The sequence below is a fragment of the Botryllus schlosseri genome, chromosome 13, assembly GCF_051294905.1.
Source record: "Botryllus schlosseri isolate E-star chromosome 13, Bs_hap1, whole genome shotgun sequence".
NCBI classification, from domain to species: domain Eukaryota; kingdom Metazoa; phylum Chordata; class Ascidiacea; order Stolidobranchia; family Styelidae; genus Botryllus; species Botryllus schlosseri.
The window spans coordinates 2,570,119-2,590,052 of NC_137248.1; the positions used below are offsets into that span (position 1 = coordinate 2,570,119).

The 19,934-nt window shown below is 38.1% G+C and overlaps 1 protein-coding gene across 1 annotated transcript; it reads right to left on the minus strand.

Annotated features, from left to right (window-relative positions):
• Nucleotides 1-4,892: 4,892 nt before the first annotated feature.
• Nucleotides 4,893-19,040, minus strand: LOC145453795 (casein kinase I). Its single transcript, XM_080331778.1, has 10 exons — nt 18,787-19,040; nt 17,015-17,121; nt 16,829-16,955; nt 14,769-14,867; nt 11,871-12,010; nt 9,474-9,627; nt 8,360-8,482; nt 8,067-8,181; nt 6,171-6,204; nt 4,893-5,406 (listed from the first exon to the last, which is right to left on the minus strand). The coding sequence occupies exons 1-9, from the start codon at nt 18,907-18,909 to the stop codon at nt 6,194-6,196; spliced, it is 999 nt and encodes a 332-aa protein (XP_080187904.1). The 5' UTR covers nt 18,910-19,040; the 3' UTR covers nt 4,893-5,406; nt 6,171-6,193.
• Between the last annotated feature and the right edge of the window lie 894 nt (nt 19,041-19,934).

The window sequence follows — 19,934 nt, forward strand, 5'->3', positions numbered from 1 at the left end:
ATAGCCTCATTTTCGTCGGCTAACAGCTACTTGATATCCATATGGATGATTTATATTGATATGGATACTTTCACCATCCTCGTTGTACGCCAATAGACGAAATTGGGTCCATGTTTAGTCCACTCCCATAGTAAAGCATATAGCAACAAAACAGATTTGGGTCGAGTTACCTTTGTCGCCACCGCGTGTTCAAAATGAAGTGGAACAGCCCCATTCAAGTCAAATTGAATTTTCGAAGTAAGAGTGATGATTCAAAGTCATAACATTTTGCCAGCTGTGAGAAAGACGATTAATTATCCATTTATCTTGAATAAAATAACGAATATAAAGTTAAATATACATGCAAAATTGCATTGTATCGCACACACACACGTAGAACAACTAATAAAATACGTGAGTAACTGTATAGCTACATGCTACAGTATGTTATTAATGTTATTATCAGCCAAAAGAGAGATTCGAATGCGAAGCCTCGAGAAGTTCAAACAAATTGATGTGGTACAATACACTACCCAGCTATACATCCGTAAGAAATAAATGCATTAACTATATTCATTATATTTAAATCATACAAGATGGTTGGTAAAGGTGACCACTGCGCAAATCGCAATGTAAGCACTGAGCCGTTTAGAAACAGAGATACGTTGCTATTAATCTACTTACTACTAGGGATGGTGTGAACCTCTAAAAGGTTCGGGTTCGTGTGAACGCGAACCTTTTTGAAAGGTTCTGTGTGAACACGAACGTGAACCTCGTGACGTCACGGGACGTCATATGGCTAATTCCAACCTAGCGATACCTAGCGATACCTAGCGACGACTCGGGCAACATTACGTCATAATGCGGAAATACATATCGACGTTTTAAACGTCGCCAAATGTATCAACTGGGGCAATCAAATGATATAATAATCTCATAAAATCAATATCTTCCGTCGCTTTGCCAACAATTTTGACGAGGACTTACCAGGGAATATAAGGGAAGCAAGGGACGTAGTTTATTTTTGTCCTTGATGTTCTTGCGGCATATACACCGACTCATGATATACATACACACGATCTGCGTATATGCGTACCGTGAGTACATGATGTGCATATGCCGTCGGGCAAGGAAGATGCAGATATAGCCTTGTAGCAGTTTTGGGATGACTCGAGTCATGACTTGACTCAAGTCAGACTCGAGTCACCTTTTTCGTATGACAGGTCGGAAAATCTATTCGACGTCTGAGTATTGCTACATTGATATTGAGCAGAGTGTGAAACGGGTTTCTATACTTGCTACTGATATCACCCCATTAACAAGTTATACAGCAGTAGCCAACACCTCAGTCGCACCGATTTGGTTTTAATGATCCAGTAAACATATGAAGTCAAGATTGACCCCATACGCCTGCTAGATTGATTAGTTGAATAAGCATCATTCACTGACCACGTAGCATATTTCGATCGTGATGTTTTGTGATTGTGGGTCAAGCTCGCAGCAGAGAGTCAATAAATATTTACAAACGGAAAGTTGGATATTTCGAGCAAACTGTTGCAACAAACCAAGTAAAACTTTGGAGATTGTCAAGGTACATGCTCGTTTAGTGTTGATTTTTTTTATGCCTATAGCGCCATGTATACAGTGGCCTGCAGTTGAAATGCGATAAATTTGAACCAACGATGTTGTAATGAAGTGAAAATTGTAATATATGAAAAAGGTTCACAGTGCAGAACCTACCAAGGTTCTGTTGTGAACGCGAACCTCTAAATTTCCGAGGTTCACACACAGAACGCGAACGTGAACCTCACGTTCACACCATCCCTACTTACTACTATACGGCAACGTAAGCTGTGATCATTTCGTTTGGGGCCAATATATTTGTGATGTAACAATGGAGGACCAGTGAAACGTACAATAATTGAATGACTGGTTGCTCTCACAAGTGCCACCGGCGTATCGCTAATAATCCGAATATACACATGATACAGGGATTTGGTCGAGACCGTTTACTTATTGATGACTTGAAATTGACTCGTAAATTTTACTCCGAGTCACGAGTCAATCCGCATTTCTGAAGCGCCGAGTCAAGTCAAGTCAAGTCATTTTTGCAAAGTGACTCGAGTCAAGTCAAGTCATACGAAAAAGTTGACTCGAGTCTGACTCGAGTCAAGTCATGACTCGAGTCATCCCAACACTGCTACTTAGACGTAACCTAACTATCTCTATCAGCTGAAGGATATTGCGCGAAAATTGGTAGGTCCCAAATACATTCTGTGGACCCAGTTCTACCTTTACAAATCAAGGAAAGGCTGGTAATGAGTGCTCGCTTTTAGCGAAGCGCCTATAGAAAGTATCAACAGCGCCACGCATCTCTGGAGCCCTACGCAACTAGCGGGCCAAGGCAATCGATATCATAATAATGTGAAATATCTAAGTAGACAATTTAGACGTAGCCTAAATATCTCTATCAGTTGAAGTATAATGCGCGAAAATTGGTAGGGCCCTAATACATTCTGTGGACCCAGTTCTACCCTTAAAAGTCAAGGAAAGGCTGATAAGGCGTGCTCGCTTGTACCGAAGCAAATAGAAAAAGTATCAACAGCGCAGCGTTTCTCTGCGACGCGATTGCACATCGCTATTGCCGCGACGTCAGCTGATCTCACTCTCGCCGCTCGGCCGCATCTTTGCTCTTGAGTTTCTCTCTCGTTTCGCCAGACAGCATTGTTGCGTCACACTGCCAATCTACTCAACAATGAATAATTTGGGGCTGATTGTGGGGGTTCCAGGGCCATGAGTGGAATAAAATTTATATTTTCGTAATCAGTGCAGAGTTAGCTTTCGATTGATACCCGATTCATCAAATTTATTGATCGGCAAGCCGGTCAAAAATAACCGTCAAATTGCCTGTAGCCAAATGGAAATTGTGACGTGATACAATTTCATTGAACCGTGAGATTTGCTTGTGTCGACACCATATAGGACACTATGATTTAATGATCGTGAGTTTTACTGAGCCTCCATTGTTCCCTCACAAATAAATTGACCGCAAACCAAGTGATCGAAGCTACAGCTTACGTTGTCGTAAACTAGTACAGTAAAGCAATTAATCACTGTTTTTACCTTAACGAAACTTCTTGTTTTATTGAAATTGAATTCGAATATAGTTTATATTGTCCTCAACCATTGCCGCAGGCTCGAATTGTATCATATCAATTTGGAAATGGGTAATGTATTGTTTCCTATCAATTGGTATCTATTCTCTATTCTGGCTGGTAACTATAAACTGTGGTTTAGCATCTCTACGTATATGTGAGCGATACAGCGCCTTCTTACGTGTATATTTAACTCTGTATTCGTTCATCGGTTCAAAATCAAAGACCACTCAATCTGTATTTCAGATAGCTAGCAAAATGCAATGAGGTTATCATGCCCCATACTTTGAAAAGGCAACTTGACTTGAATTGTGACTTGACTCGTGACTTGACTTGACTTGACTCGACTTGACTCGAGTCACCTCCAAAAATCGAGTGACTTGACTTGACTCGAGTCACCTTTGAAAATCGATTGACTTGACTTGACTCGAGTCAAAATGTGCAATGACTCGAAATGACTCGTGACTCGAAGGTAGTGACTTGATCCCAACACTGGTAGATGGTAATGAATAAACCTACGCTCAATGACGCATTAACACTGACGAACAATCGATTTTATTGAACGCAATGAATGCAGCAAAAATATCATAGAAGACTTGCGATCGTTCGATGTAATTACTATAATCGGGTTCAAGGATATATAGAACTATTAGAGTCCTCTATATCCCTGATTGGGTCGTTAATATCAAAATGCTCAAGATAGTAATACAATGAAAAGATGGGAAGGTGTCGAAACAATTTAGTATGGTCCTTGAAATCCTATCCGGTCAAACTAGCGAATGTCAAAACAGCGAGTATCAATATATGGCGAATTCAAAATTAGTATCCGCCATTCGGTTCATCATTGATTTATTGGCAATATTTATCAGTTCAATACACCACAAGATGCGATACAAGGAAAAGATAGGAAGGTGTCGAAGCGACTTGGAGTAGTCTATGAAATCAGACACCCACCTTGGCCTAGGCGATGTAAAGGAGGAGGCATGCACACTGAATGAAAAGTAAAGAAGATAGTATAGAAAAAGGAAGCGACAAAAATGGGATGGCATGTCATGGAAGGCGAGATCGATAGGTCAGTCGTGGTCAGGTAATCTTGAGGATGTACTAGTATTCGGTAGGTGTTAGGGTTGGTCTGTGTGGTTGAATACCTCACAGCCTGTGTTGATTACCTTACCACAGCAATATACAACGTAGCGTTGTAAATTGCTATGACCTTACTATGACACTGCCTGTTTCACACGCGAGTCGATATGCATACAATATGGTGCTAGATATAAACGAATGAATGCTTGATAGTCCGTTACATGGTGGAATTTATATCATTGAATGCGAGCAGTCAATTCGGATTGACGATAGAATAGAATGGATGTCGATCCCAGCGCACGCTCCATGTTGCTGAATTGGGTTAGGCTTGTTCTTAAGGGACATGATCTGTCTCAAATTAATGACTTGAGTGTGCCATTTTCTTCACAACGCCACCATATTCACACTGCATGAAATACACCATTGCACTCCCTCTCTGTGGCATCAAGATCACTCGTCATCGCTTCTTAACCACGATATACGAAAATCGGGAATGCACTTCGTCACTGCTGCACTCTCTCACCCTTCTAGTTTCATTTCTTTAATGATTACGTGGTAAATAGGAGATGGATCCCTCACTTACTTTTACTAGATGCAACACCTTCGAATATTGTATCTGATCGAAATTCACAGCTGCCCCAGTGCCCCACGACGACACACCATCAGAACCCTCTCTTCAACCTCATACACAAAATCAATTTATTCCAAAAATGCAAGTATCCCATTACTGCCACAAACAAAAATAGTGTTTTTCCAATACACACAAATAGAGCAAATGATTCATGTAGGCTTAGTGTCGAAAACGCTATAGCACACTGCTCGCGAATCTACAGTAAGGCACTGGGCCATTGCGTGTGCCAGAGTAGCATAAAATAAGTAGCAACGACAGTAAGTCACCGAAATTGCAAAAATTCATCCATGAATCCGTAGAGAGTTAGTGTTGTCGGGTAAGCGTTTGGAGAGACGACTGATCGCAACGTGTTGTGTATCGACGCCAAATGAGAGAGAGAGAGCGCGCGTGTGAAAAAGCAGCAGCAGGAAGGAACAGCGCAAAGTAGCATTATGATCATTATGTACACGAAAATGAAGTGCTAGAAAAATTGAAAACATACACATACATACGAAAAGAGTCGGGGGGGGGGGGGGGGGGTACAAGAACAATGGTAAAACAGCCAACGAGATCCAACACCTGAAAACAACACAATATTGTTAGTACTGACTCAAGTGTTTTTCAAGGGTAGGCCTGCCACTACTTCACAACAAAACTAGGCCTAGAATAATCTTTACTTGGTAATTTACACCGTTACTCGTATCCTTTGACCACCTAGGTTTTTCTTACTTGCAGTACTATCTGAAGTGGTTGTATTTTCAGACTAATTCACTCAAGTTTTTTAGGGGAAATCGCTTACTTTTTAGACTTCGGGTTTTGTGAAGTACGAAGTAGTTTTGGGACGTGTTACCATCACCTTAGCGTGAAATTGTCACATAACTGCCCGAAATAGTCTCTGAGACGTCGCAACTGAATTTATTTTTCAAATTCGCATCTATTGGCATGGTCAATAATGATCCCGCGAAGTCGCAGAGATGGAACTAGTAATTCTGAAATTAGTCAGTAGTCACCTTCGATCATCTGCTAAAAGTAGCCGATGCAGCCCCTCGACTTTCTGAAACAACATATTTGAGTTTTTTCCAAGCCTGTCATTTTCTACTTGAACTGCAATCGAGTAGAAATTTATGGCATTATTATGACCAACTCCGTAGGGGACTAGTAAGTGAGAAGGTTGCATGACTGGACTGTATGCAATGGCCGTTATTTATTCCAACACCACATTGCAAGGAGTTCAACTCATTAGTTTAGAACAGCAGGACACACTTCGGCCAACGCGGAAGTTTGCCCCGCCAACAAGCTTCAGCAGGTTACATAGAAAATAGGAGAGGAATCATTCCACTTACTTAATCCTTTGTGGAACTTCAAGTTAGTAGACACCTGCAACAAGAATAGCATTGATTTGAATATAGAGAACACACCATCATCACGCGCAAGGACTCGGAGACATTTGGCAGATTCTGTTTGGCCTAACAAAGCATCATTCGAAATCAAAAGCGCTCGCAGCGTTTCACAAACTTATCACACAAACACCTCCCTGGGCAATGAACCAGGTACCAACCTCCCCCATTCAAAGATTTGTTTTGTTTATTGCACACACAGACAGATACAGACTTATTACTTTATTTCATTTCCAAGCAATAAACGCTTTGAAGTTTTGGAAATGAATCTCAAGTCAGATGCCACATCCTTCGAATTTCGGCTGAATATATCGGGGTTATCGGTGAAGGTGCTAGTTATTGGTTTCACTGCTATCAGTCAGGCTCTACTTATTATTTCAAGAATCTCAGAAGACGACTGTGATCATGAATATGTGCGGTTTTAATTGTAATGACTAAAGTCATTTTCCGTTTTCAAGAACTTGGATCCCTTTGTACATTGACTCGACTAGTACTCGAGTCATTGCTTATGACTAGACCAAGTCATACAATTCAAGACATTCTATATCACTGATTCAAGTCTTGTGTATCGGGACCAAAAATTGAAAAATAGTCCTAGAAACTGTCTTTAATCCAGGGCCGGCCAACCCGTGGCCCGCGGGCCACATGTGGCCCGCGAGAAGGTTTTGAGTGGCCCGCGAAGTAATTTCCGAAATTTCTAATATCACCAAAATGGATTGCACAGATTGTAAACTTGCAAGGTCAAACAAAAATTTGATTAGTGTCTGGCACTTGAGATGTGTTGACTAAAATATCAGTTCCGGCGCTTTGGCAGATCCATCAGCCAGTCACATATTGGTAGATATTCGTAGGCTACACTACAATAAAGCAGAATAATTTGCGATGGGTTTATCAAATGTAAAAATTTTGGACAAGCTTCGCGCAACATGTTGTCACTTGATTTCTTGTTTGTGATATTGTTGTCCCTTTGTGAAAATGAAAGAACGCCTAATGTATCAGATTGAGTCTAACTATATTCGCCATTACGAGACAAAGTGTCGTTCAACATATGCGACTTTGCGTTTGCACTCGCAGTAACACCGTTCACTATGGAACCTAGGCATAAAATAATTGACGCATTTCCTATATCCAAGTGTTGGAGGGTTTTCTAGGCTACTCCTCACCTCCTCATCCGCGTCAGCGGTGTCTTACAAAAAGCCTAGAAGTGGGCCGTGCTGTAAGTCGGCAGTTACGGAATATAAATAAAGAATATCGATCTGGTGTAAATGACATAGTAGTTGACAAACACCATGAATACCTTAAAACCAACCGACCAATTGACGAATGTTGGTCGCATCTTTCGATATCGATATGTCCAGGCGCCGCGTAGCCCAGTCCTCGCAAATTTAGCCCAGCGAAATACAGCAGGCCCGCAATATAGTCAAGTGACAATATTATTGACCTATAAACTTAAAAAAATTCGCGCCTCGCGCGGCTGGTGGCCCGCGCAATAGTTCGTCAACCGAATGTGGCCCTTTGGCTGAAAAGGTTGGCCAGCCCTGCTTTAATCTGTTCGAATACACATGTTTAGAGTGAGAAAAATGAATAATATTATGGATCCGAAGGCTTCGATGTCACCAAGAGTTTCACAGAAGCGAGTTGAACCTGACTCGAACTCTACAATGAACAGTGAACTCTATGACTCGAGTCACAACAATATCGCTCGGACTCGACCCTTTGCTCCCCTACTTGGACTCAGACTTGACTCTTGAGTCAAAACTACATATTTAAGATTGTCTTGATAATCGGAACCTTGCGACTGGGTCACAACCCTGCGAATTCCACAACTATAGCAGCACCCACCTTTGCTCTTAGTCTTCTCCAATTGCTTAGCGGCGCTTGACGGGTTTGTGGAAGTGGCGCTGGCGGCTGCAGCGGCTTTTTGCTTTAGCATTGTCCAGTCGAACACGTAGTCGTACTAAAGTACAAATCGTCATGAAACTTTACCCCTCGCTATTACTACAGACGAGACTTTTGTAGGTACAGAACTTCAATATACAATTGAATGATATATTCATAATGAAATAAACCCAAATGTTTCACCAACTAGTAGAAGAACATTGTATATCAACAATCGTGGAACAAAGTTAGCGTACCTGGTGGTTCAACGTGCGGAAAAGTATACGGAAGAGTTGTCTCAGGTACATGTAGTCCGGGGCTTCTTCGAATCGCAGGCCGCGACAGTAGTTTAGGTACATTGCGAACTCCGCTGGATACCCCTGAGGCAGAAAAAATTTATGTCAGCATGCATATCATACTCGAGTGAACAATCGGGTCCTTTTGATTTTGACAGAAACCCATCAAGCCTTGTATACAGACTGATTATATTCACACCATTGATGTGATTTAAAACTAGACCGATTTATGGGTTCGTCGACAATAATATGTCGATATCCAACTTTAAAAGATCAGTATCAGGTGATGGAGGTGAAAAAAAATAGTGGCACCGCATTTTTCGTGCCGGCAGGGGGCCTGAGAACTTTAATCTGCGACTTCTAGACTGGCAATATTGATATTATATTTTATACCTTACACGAACCCAGATGCAGCCTTTTCTACTTTATTTCATGTCCAAAAATAGCAATGGCCTTTAAGCCGTCAAAATAAATGCCAAAATGTTTTGGAAATGCGCCTTGGGCAAGATGCCAAATCTTTCGAATATCAGGGTTATCAGTGAAAGGTTCGGTTTTATCAATGTCGGCGTAAAAATCTGATATCGGTCAGGCCGTAGCCATTACGTTGGGAGTATCAAGGCTACAAGGTGTTAGTTGTCGGCTTCTTCGTTTGGATTTATCGTGAAAGCCTTGAAACCTCAATCAGTCGTATTGGAGCTCCCAAAACATGTTGTATGATGCTATGGACGTTAGCAATGACATTTCCGTGTAGCCATGATCAAACCGCTGCATTGTCACAAGTCTAATTTAGTACGTATGGTCGAAAAACTGACATTATTTTCTCTGTGACCGCATTATGGGTGGTGTTGAGCTGGAATTAGATTCATAGCATAAGAGGTGAATATTTCAACTTTCCATATCATACATACTCTTATGATGTCATATGGGCGATACTAGAATACTCAACGCCCAATACCCGATTCAAATTCGAATCAATCAGGCACCTGAGCAATTATTCATTATAAGAATATATATAACACAATACATATACAATAATTATAGAAGATCTGAATTTCATGGTAGCCAGGGAACTTACTCTGCAGAGGACTTCCACGGGGGTCGACATTTTTTTCTCGCTAATTTTTTCGTATTTTTGCTTTTTCGTCGCCGCTTTCAGGCCTTGCCACGGCAGACTGCTTCGGTTGAAATACATCAAGACGTATCCCAGGGACTCCATGTCATCTCTCCGACTGTGAACGTTTCAAAGTACACTTAATATAACGGACTGTGCACACAATAAAGGCATATTCCGATTTCCTAAACATTTACATCTATTTACATTGAAACAAAATTTATTGGAGGCTATGTTTTTCTGAAGAGAAATCGTGCAGAGTTCATTCTCGTCGAGATATCTAGTTTCATTTAGTCAAACAACGTTATAGGTAGGCCTACATCGTACATGTATTTGTATATACTACAGCTGTATACATCCCAAATATGGAGACTTGGCCAGTGACATTCCACTTCACTTTTTCCATTGACTGAAGTTGATCGCCTATCTTTACGTCGCATTAATGACTACCATAGGTTTTCAACAGGCACAATTTTCAACATATGAATGGTAGCTTCGAATTTCATATTTTGTCACGTGTGATGTTGTTTTCGGATCGATTCGTACAGATTTGAAAATGAAAATGTTGGATCGCGGCTACCAGATCATTACATCTGCTACAATTTTCAACGCCTAAATACTAACTCTGAATTTCATATTTTCTCGGATGTTTTCTCAGTTTTTGGATCACATTGCAAGATTTTTAACTTGCAGGATTGGATTGTATTCACTGCTACATGTTAGCAATCTTATGCAATATCAACAACACAAACATTAAAAGCTACCTACCACGGTCTGCCTTCACTGTGACAGGAAGACATAAAAACCATCAAATTTTGTCATGTGTTCGAATTAGCTGACTGATCGATGACAGAGGAAACGTCAGCGCCAATGCAACTACACCTAGACCTTGTTACTTTTCGATCACAAGCCAAATCAGCCAATACGCTAGCTGTGAATATCGATGCGCGATTACATCTCCTCACAAGATGTTGATTCCGCAATCATCAGCAATACAGGCGTCTTACGGAAAAGAAATTGACGTCACACACGCAATGACGATATTATAAATGCGGCTGATATTGCACCATATAACAACAGGAAACAGTTTCTCGATGCAAACGAAATGTCCACGCAGAGATAAGAGCACTCATAAAACACTAGGCTACATAATTAATGAAGCGGAGAATTCAAGAATGTTATTGCAAGCATGTTACGATCATCGTGGTCGGGATAGAACACCAAAAAGGAATTCAAGTAACTCAAAACATACCATGCCACAATATTGATCACGATCAGAGAAGCTAGTATAAGTAGACTTGGACATCTAGACAGTTCTAGATCCCTAATAGACGAATTACAGCGAAATGCCGGAAATTCGAATCTAATTTGTTAAATGTTTCTGTGCTCTAATTTTGATTTCAATCTAATTTACGGTTTTCCAGAAAATGCTACAGGAGAAATGTTTAGTGGGAAGGTGTCCACCGTTCTAGTGCACATGAGCATGAACTTGAACTTGATTTTTGTTGCGTTTCTTACTAAAATAATCCAAATTCTAATCTCATTCTAAAAAAAAAACTCTGTAGCTATAAATAATTCTAATCTAATTTCGAAAAAAAAAAAAAAAAAACTGTAGTTAAAATTGTAATTCGAATCTAATTTGGAAAAGACTGTGTACCGTAGCTATAACTCTAATTCGAATCTAATTTGGAAAATAAAAAAAACTGTATCTATAATTGTAATTCGAACCTAATTTGGAAAATACTGTGTAGCTATAATTCTAATTCGAATCTAATTTGGAGAAAAAAACTGCAGCTAAAATTCCAATTCTAATCTAATACGGAAAAAAACTGTGTAGCTACAATTGTAATTCGAATCTAATATGGAAAATACTGTGTAGCTATAATTCTAATGGTAATCTAATTCGAAAAAAATGCAGCTAAAATTCCAATTCGAATCTAATTCGGAAAAAAACTTGTGTAGCTAAAATTCTAATTCGAATCTAATTCGAAAAAAAAAACTGCAGCTATAATTGTAATTCGAATCTAATATGGAAAATACTGTGTAGCTATAATTATTATTGTAATCTAATTTGGAAAAAAAAATTGAACTAAAATTCCAATTCGAATCTAATTTGGAAATACTGTGAAGCTATAATTCTAATACTAATCTAATTTGGAAAAAAATGTGTAGCTTTAATTCTAATTCTGATTTAATTTGAAAAAAAAACTGTAGAAATAGCCACAATTATAAATCGAATCTATAATTTGGAAAATAGTGTGTAGCTACAATTCCGACCCTAATCTAATTTGGAAGCCGAGATTCTACTCATTATTCGACTTCGACTAAAGGTATTGGCATTTCGAAGCAATAATCACATACCTTTGTTCGATACCCAAGTGAGCGTTGATGCTTGCATATCTAGCGGTCCCGGTGAGGTTCTTGTCCTCCCTGTAGGGAATGTGCTGTCTGGTGCGGTTGTCTCGAAATTTCTTAGCCAGCCCGAAATCAATTATGAAAAGCTAAAAGCAACACAGCGTCGACGGTAAGTTACAGTGGATACAGTCAAACGAAATGAAAACAATAGTAGCAACAAAGATAACTTCACCATTCAATATGTGTATGTGTAAGTATACAATACAATTCATATCCATATTCATATTGAAATGAGCCCGAATATTTTCAGCTGACACTCGTCAGGGGTAATCGTCAGCAACAAGCAGAGAATTGGAAAGAACATTGTAGTCTATATCAACAATCGTATCATAAAATAGTATTATCATGTTGACATGAACCCAAATATTTTCGGCTGACACTCGTCAGGGGCAATCGTCAGCAACTAGCGCTGAGAATCGGAAAGAACATTGTATATCAACAATCGTATCATAAAATAGTATTATCATATTGAAATGAACCCAAATATTAGCGGCTGACACTCGTCAGAAGTAATCGTCAGCAACTAGCAGCAAATTGGAAGGAACATTGTATAGGTATCAACAATCGTATCACATACGATGACATCACAGGCATGAAATTTCGAATAATCGGGCAGAGATCGCTTAAGATCAATATATTACTTTTAGCTGGTACACAAACTCCAATTCTTTACTAGTTCCTGACGATTACCCCTGACGAGTGTCAGCTAAAAATATTCTGGTATATTTCAATATGAATATACTATTCACTTGCATATTGAAGTTCTGCACCTCCAAGTAGTTCTTCAAACAATCTCTTTATTAATAATGCCGGGAGATTGACACCGACAGAAATCACAACTCCAATAACGTATTCCTAGTATCCAGATCAACAAAGATAACTGCCAAGCCAACAATGACAGAATTCAATAGTGTCCAATCCCTAGGAACTCTCCTACAATCACTTTCTCAGAAGATTTAATCCCAATATTACTAGGCCCGAGGGAGAGAATAAACAAATTGAACCAAGACTTCACAGTGATTTGACACCCAATTAACAATTCGTAAATCTTGGAACTTAAGGATGCCTTGGCACAATACGGCAAGTGCATCTTATCCACTATTCGGCAAGAATCGAAACTAGTGATGGTCGAGTGAGTTCTTGATGTCACCGCAGTAGAAGCCGAATTACTGTTGTGAAAATCTACACCAAGCAGAGATTCTGATTTACTAAATAATTCTGGAAATGATTTAAAATACAAGAAAATGAACGGTACAAAGAGTATTCAAGCACGTTAGATAAATAGACAGTAGAGTTGTTCAAAAATCAAAAATAACTTTTGTGTTCAAATTTTACGTGCTATTTGACATTGTTCGGTTTGCTAAAATAACGCTGCACACCAAATTTGGCTGATTCCAACGTGCATCAGCGAAGCTACAAGAGAAAATGTTAAATTTAATACAAAAAATTACTCCTCAAATTTCACTTTCGACCCCATGAAATTGTCCAATTGTTTATAACATGAATTGTAACTAATTTGGCTAAAATCTAACCAGTAGGGTTATTGGAGCACAAATTTTTGGATTTGAAAAAATAGTAGCCTATTTACAGTGGCAAATTCTGTATCCACTCACCAATAACTTCTACCGAGTGGAATTGAGTCAAATTTGGTACGCATCGTATTTGTAGGCGACGTCAGTAAATTTATTTTTTATATATTAGTAAAAATATATCGCAAATAATTTCCGTAGTACGTTTTAAAGTAGATGTGTGCCGGATAACTTCTTACCAATTGTGGTCTAACCCTGATCAAATATTCCAACCTACATGATAGCAGATGCTTAATGGCTAATATTGTCACAAAGGGTGCGACTTCCTAAAAATTTCCCTCACTGGGTGCTGTTATAGTGGTTATAACGCCCAGTAGATACGGTGACCAATCATGGGGTAAAATTATGAATGAAAACATTTGAAACATCGAAAGTATTTTAGCTTCAAGAACTATACAACTATCGAAAGCAAAACCACTCGAGCAGTACAAGTATGTGCAGTAAACTTTTTGAATTATCTCAAAAAGTAGGCTATAGGTACAGCGATGTTACTTTTGTCAATATAATCGAACTTGATAATAATGCCAATGTTCTGTTTTAGCTAATTCCCGCTATAAATTTGTGAATTTCTAGTGTCATTATCACACATCAATGTCGGCACAAATAGTCAACAAATCGCACATAATAACTGTTCCCAACTTGACCTAGCGACGTCTGCACGGGATTTATGAATGGTATATACACATCACACACACTAGGATTATCATATTTTGAGATCTGGAACGAGGAATCTTCTTACGAATCGCAAAATTTATGATACCAGACGAGAAAATGGGTAATTTGAAAATCTTTTCAAGAAATAATGTTGTGTTGACAAACAAAGGGTCATTTTTACAACTGGACCCACGAAAGACCCACAAGAACGTCAAGATCCCAGATTTCTTGTCATTTATGGCGTTTTTTAGTTGTGCCTGTACTATCGCCTGGCTGTGCAGAAACTATAAAGGAGGACGTAATGCCAAAAAGGAGGACAAATCCTCCTAAAGTGAGGTGGGTCGCGAAACGCCTAATTCACAAGAAAAGAAATAGCAAACACATTCATTGCATACTCTTCCTACCTTCCATGTCAGTTGAAGCAAAATAGAAAAGCTAACTTGATCAATCATAGTTTTAATTTAAAATGGCAGCATCATGTGAGAATCACATTTTTGAGTTAGTTATTAATAACAGTGAATTTCAAATGCAAGAAAACGTCATCCATCACTATATCGATTCGATACTTTCAAGGTATTTTCAATGGTAAATACCACGTTACCTTGTTGCAGTGTCTTCCAATGCCCATCAGAAAATTGTCTGGCTTTATATCTCGATGAATAAAATTTTTGTTGTGTACATACTCAATCCGGCTGATCATCTAAAATAGAAATTACATGCATTAAAGTGATCATCGCGTGATATTATTTGAATAGATCCGAATAACGTGTAGGCCTACGGACTATGGTAGTTTACCTGACAAGGGAGATAAGTATTGAAGCTGTCAAGTCAACAAGGATGTATATGTGCGTAAATTATAGATATATGTCTGAGATATTTGTGTCGCTGTTGAGCTCTATGTGTGCAATATGAAAATTTTGGGTGACACATCTAATATCTACACGGTAAAACTGCGAGTACGATCCTTCCAAGCATTGCGTGTACGTTCGGTTCATTTAATATTAACTTTTTTTCAGGATTCCGGGGATTCATTGATTAAATTGTTAGGTTGGTTAAAAAAAAAACACGCTACAAACCCAATTTTGTTCGATTGCAACTGGTATAGAACAATTTTCAAATTTGATTATCAACCCCATGAATTTATTAAGTTGTCTAAAAGAACGATGCTTACCGGCAATCATTTTTGCTGGATGGTGGGTAATCCCACGTAATTATTGATGAAAAATTCAAATAACATCGCTTCTATTGGTTGGAATTGCGTCAAATTTGTTCTGCATCGTTTCCCTAGACAACTCAAAAACATCATGGGGTTGACAGTCAAATTTGAAAATTTTCATATAATAAATTCAAAATTTTTAAACTCCTGTGCCTTCGCATCTACCAGTTTTTATCGAGCGCAATTTGGTGTACAGCGCTTTTTTAGGTACGGTAACCTAACAATTTAACTAGTGAATACCAGGAATCCGGGAAAAAGGGTATTTTCGAAATGAAGCTAAAATGCCCTGTCACGCATTACGAGCACAGGAAACATCATACCGTCTGCAACTGATGCATGGCAAATAACTTTCATCAAGTATTTCAAACCAATTCTACTGGTAAACATCGTCCATTTTGATAGAATACATGCATTTTCACAATCAAAATTGAATATATCACCGTGGTAGAATGAATTTAGTTTAGGCTATATCCCTTTTTCAAATTTAGAGATCCATTTTTCAAATTGATAGAGGAACAAGTAGGGAATGGCAGCATATAGGAAAGCTTCTAAATGAGGTCATGTCAAGAATCTCGAAATTCTAAAGGTTCTGGGAAAGTTAAATTTATTCTACCGCATCCTGAAGTGACAATGAATGAACTGACAACGACATATTCTTCAAGAATCTTGACAGAACATTTGATTATTAGTTTGAACAACGGAAATAAATCTTATCCTCGAATGTAATTGCCCTAATTGGCAGAGCGTCACAGTTAAAAGATAAGTGGAAGGCAGACTGTGTGCCAAAGATAAAAGGTAGTCGATGCAGTAGCAGTATCGCCCAGTCATAATTATGTTATTTGGCAGTCGGCACTGTGGTCAAATCTTTTTTTAGCCTAATTCTCAGTAAGACCATTATAATATTATTACATATGACATTTTCACAAAATATCTACACAGTCAGTGTAAGCGCACATATCAAGTTTCCAGAATGCTGCGAATGGCCTGTTAGATCACATACCTGTTCTAAATGTTTTATAAGCCTCACCTAAAATTGAAGAAAATAGGTTTTTCCACTCTATTGATTTATATACAAGTGTGACTAGTTTTAGCAATTAGCACATACCATAAATTGATGCAAAAAAGATTACAAAAACATGTTTTGTATTGTGACGATCAGTAACCCATTACAATTGCGAAATTATGCTTATCTGATACATAGCATCAGTTGAATGTTTCATTTGGGATCACCATCTTATCATACATCATTGTTTCTGATATTGCAGACAATATTTATTTTCTGGTGCATGCAATTTCAGATATTAAAAATATTCATCACACAATAACAGAGATAAGGCTGAATTTTCCATCAGAAATTTGAAAGTCAAATTGTGATGTCATTTCAAGTTAGCCACCTGATACGAAAACATATTGGATCCATATAAAATACCAGTAACCCAACAAACCTGATCAGCTAACATTAAAACCGTTTTCATTGTGAACCTTCTGGAGCAAAAGTTGAATAAATCTTCCAGGCTTGGCCCCAGTAAATCCATGACAAGGACGTTATAATCTTTTTCATGTCCGTACCACCTATACAAACACGGCACCGGTGGTATTATAATGGAGACAAAAAGCCTGTTGTCCATTACCTTATGTGCGGTATACCAACACCACCGGCAAGAATTTTGTAGAGTTTGCTTTCATAGAGAAGCTGAGGGTGCCGCGCTTTTTGTGATTCGAGCTTTACCGCGACCTCCTGTAAATAGATACAAGAATAGTATTCATATATTTCGATGGTTGGAGTACTCGAATCTAAATCGAGTATTAATTTTAACGATTCGAGTCTAGTAGTGATAGACGCGTTGTAATGCATAAGTATGGTTGAAAAAATACCAAATGTTCAATGTCATGTAGAGATGGCTTTACTTTAAACTCAAAATTCAATCACCTTCATCGATATAGGATCTGATTCAACACAACCATTCAGAGAATGCTTCTGAATATCATTTCAATGAAGAACTGAAGTATTCGAATGCAAAGTTGATTAAGGGTCAAGGGCATTGAAGTCTGTACTAATGAATTTTTATAAGCAGCTTACATACGCTGTAAAGTCTACACAGATCGATCACAATCCCCATCAAAATTTAATTAAAGGAAGGATCCCATATCGTGGTCATACGAAATCATTAATAATTCCATAAAAGTAATAAGGAATATAATTTATACAAGATAAAGAATTATATAATACCGCCTTTGTTCGGTTGATGTTGCATTATTGCACCAAAAAACATTTCAATACGGTATAATCAGAGTGACATAAAGAGCTTGGTAATTGGTAATGATTCATGCTCTTTCTCCAGAATCAATGTCATAAAATGGGATCATGCCAATTCGCTGAATTTGATTCAGCATGTAGTTGCCCACAGTAATCAAACAAATTCCGAGCAACAGTCGGCATACAGGAATACATTAAATTTTATTCCACATTGGAAGCAGCAGTTGAATTTTAAGCAGCCTGACTAGCAACTAGTGAATGGTATAATTTTAGCCTTCTTATTAAACATCAACAACACAGTATTGCAGATAGCTGCAAAGCATTGTATTTGTCAATGCTAGACATTGTTTGTTAAATAACGACTCCCACGTCCCACGTATAGGTTTCAGGAAAAAAACAGGAAATTCCTGAGATAAAGAACAAGAAACCACAAACACACTACGAAATCAATACCTTTCGAAGTCTTACTATTACTGAGAGCAGTCAGAATGAGACATCTTTTACGCTTCATTTTAACTAATTTCAAGGGGTTACATTGAATGATCACATCCTCGATATAACATACTGGGAGATTTTTGGTACTTCAAAATTCAAACCTATTGATTAATGACAGCTAAACAATCCACAACTTCAACTTGAAATTGAACAGACAACATACTATCCCGATCCCATGATTTCAATATAGAATACCTCAATCAAGTAGCGAACATGCTGACAATAGGCGATTATTTCCAGCTACCACTAACGAAGGATATATTGTTGCTATGGAATCAAACTAGTTTGAAATGTCCTATTTTACAAATTTTGAGAAAATTAACTTTGTGTCAAGTTTTTATTCCTCTTGGTCTTGGCTATATCTTGGCCTTGGTTATCTTTGAAACAATGTGACAAACATGAACAATTTAAACATGTTGAAAAATATGAAATTTTACAAAGACTTGATTGTATATCAATCTGAAAAATGAATCTCAAAAATTGAAAAAATGGACATAAGCTATTTGATTCCACAGCAACGATATGTAGCCTACTATGCATTAGATTCAGGTTATATTCTGTCCACCAAGAACGTATTAAGGAAAACTAAGCAAGGAATACTGAACTAAAATGGATGCAAAAATATGTCGAAAAAATTAATTTCGAACATACCTCTCCATTTGTCACGTTAATTCCAAGATAGATGTCCCCGAAAGAGCCGCTCCCAATCTTTCTCACAAGCCTATACTTGCCTCCGACGATAAACTCGGATTTAGTGCTCGACGAACTGGCCATAGCTGCTAAATCCACTCGGTTGAGGCAGGGATTTCTTTCAAGATTTCTCACGAAGAGGCTTCACGGAGCCGTCTTGTTTATTTGTGACACTACACAAGCTGTTTTACTAAAAATTGGAAAGGAATTTAAGTCGAACCTTGCAAAGAGTGTGGTTTGCATACAGCACATTCACATATTAAAGAGCATTGACATTTTTACTATTACCGACTGCGGACTGTTTTTTGAAATTGTTGGGTTAGCTGAAGAAAAAAAAATGCTGCAATTTGGCTCAATTTTGACGCGAAGATATTAGAGTTGAAAAATTTCAACTTGATTATAAAAAATTTTTAAAAATTGTTTTAATTATACTGTCAAATGCGCGAGTATTTTAAGTAGTCTAAAAAACATTGCACAACAAATTTGGCTCAATTCCAACCAGTAGAAGCAAAGTTTTCGGTGTTCAAAATTTTGGCTTTGTAAAAATTAGCCCACCAAAAATTTTTATCAAACAGTCAGAAAAAAAGCTATTTTTTAACAACTCTATGTGCCAATGAGAGAATTTATGCAGACCGCAACAAAGCTTCAGTTTAAAATGGTGTACGGCCCCAAAAATGGGTTTCTAATTTAGTTTCGTTAGGCACGTTTCAGATAAGTGGGCTAAGGGCCAAAATAAAACTAAAATATGCATATACTGACTTTCCTGCATGGGTATTCAAACAAAATTTGTTCGACATCCATAAGAATTATTCATGCGATGCGCTATTCGTCTGCAGGTATTCAAGTTCGGTGCTCATGCATATAGTTGGTAATCTGATACTGAAATACATTATCAAGTCTTGCCATCACCATTACCAACAGTGGGCCTGGCAACTATAAGAGTGCGTATGTTTGCAAGATCAAGAAAGTGGTTACAAAATTGGTAATATACGAGTTACAAAGGAAGCTTTGGTTGGTTTTTTATGAACTTCACCACAGTGACACAATTACTCGGACATCAATTTTAGTTTCATAAACAAATATTCAGGAATTTTAACTTAGATTTATAC

Excerpts from the sequence above, each read along its gene's own strand:
- LOC145453795 (XM_080331778.1), bottom strand. The coding sequence starts at position 18,909 with ATGGCCAGTTCGTCGAGCACTAAATCCGAGTTTATCGTCGGAGGCAAG. Across the intron at positions 16,956-17,014 it reads GTTGGTATACCGCACATAAG|GTGGTACGGACATGAAAAAG; the intron begins GTAATGGACAAC and ends GTGTTTGTATAG. Across the intron at positions 14,868-16,828 it reads TTTTAATGTTAGCTGATCAG|ATGATCAGCCGGATTGAGTA; the intron begins GTTTGTTGGGTT and ends TTTCTATTTTAG.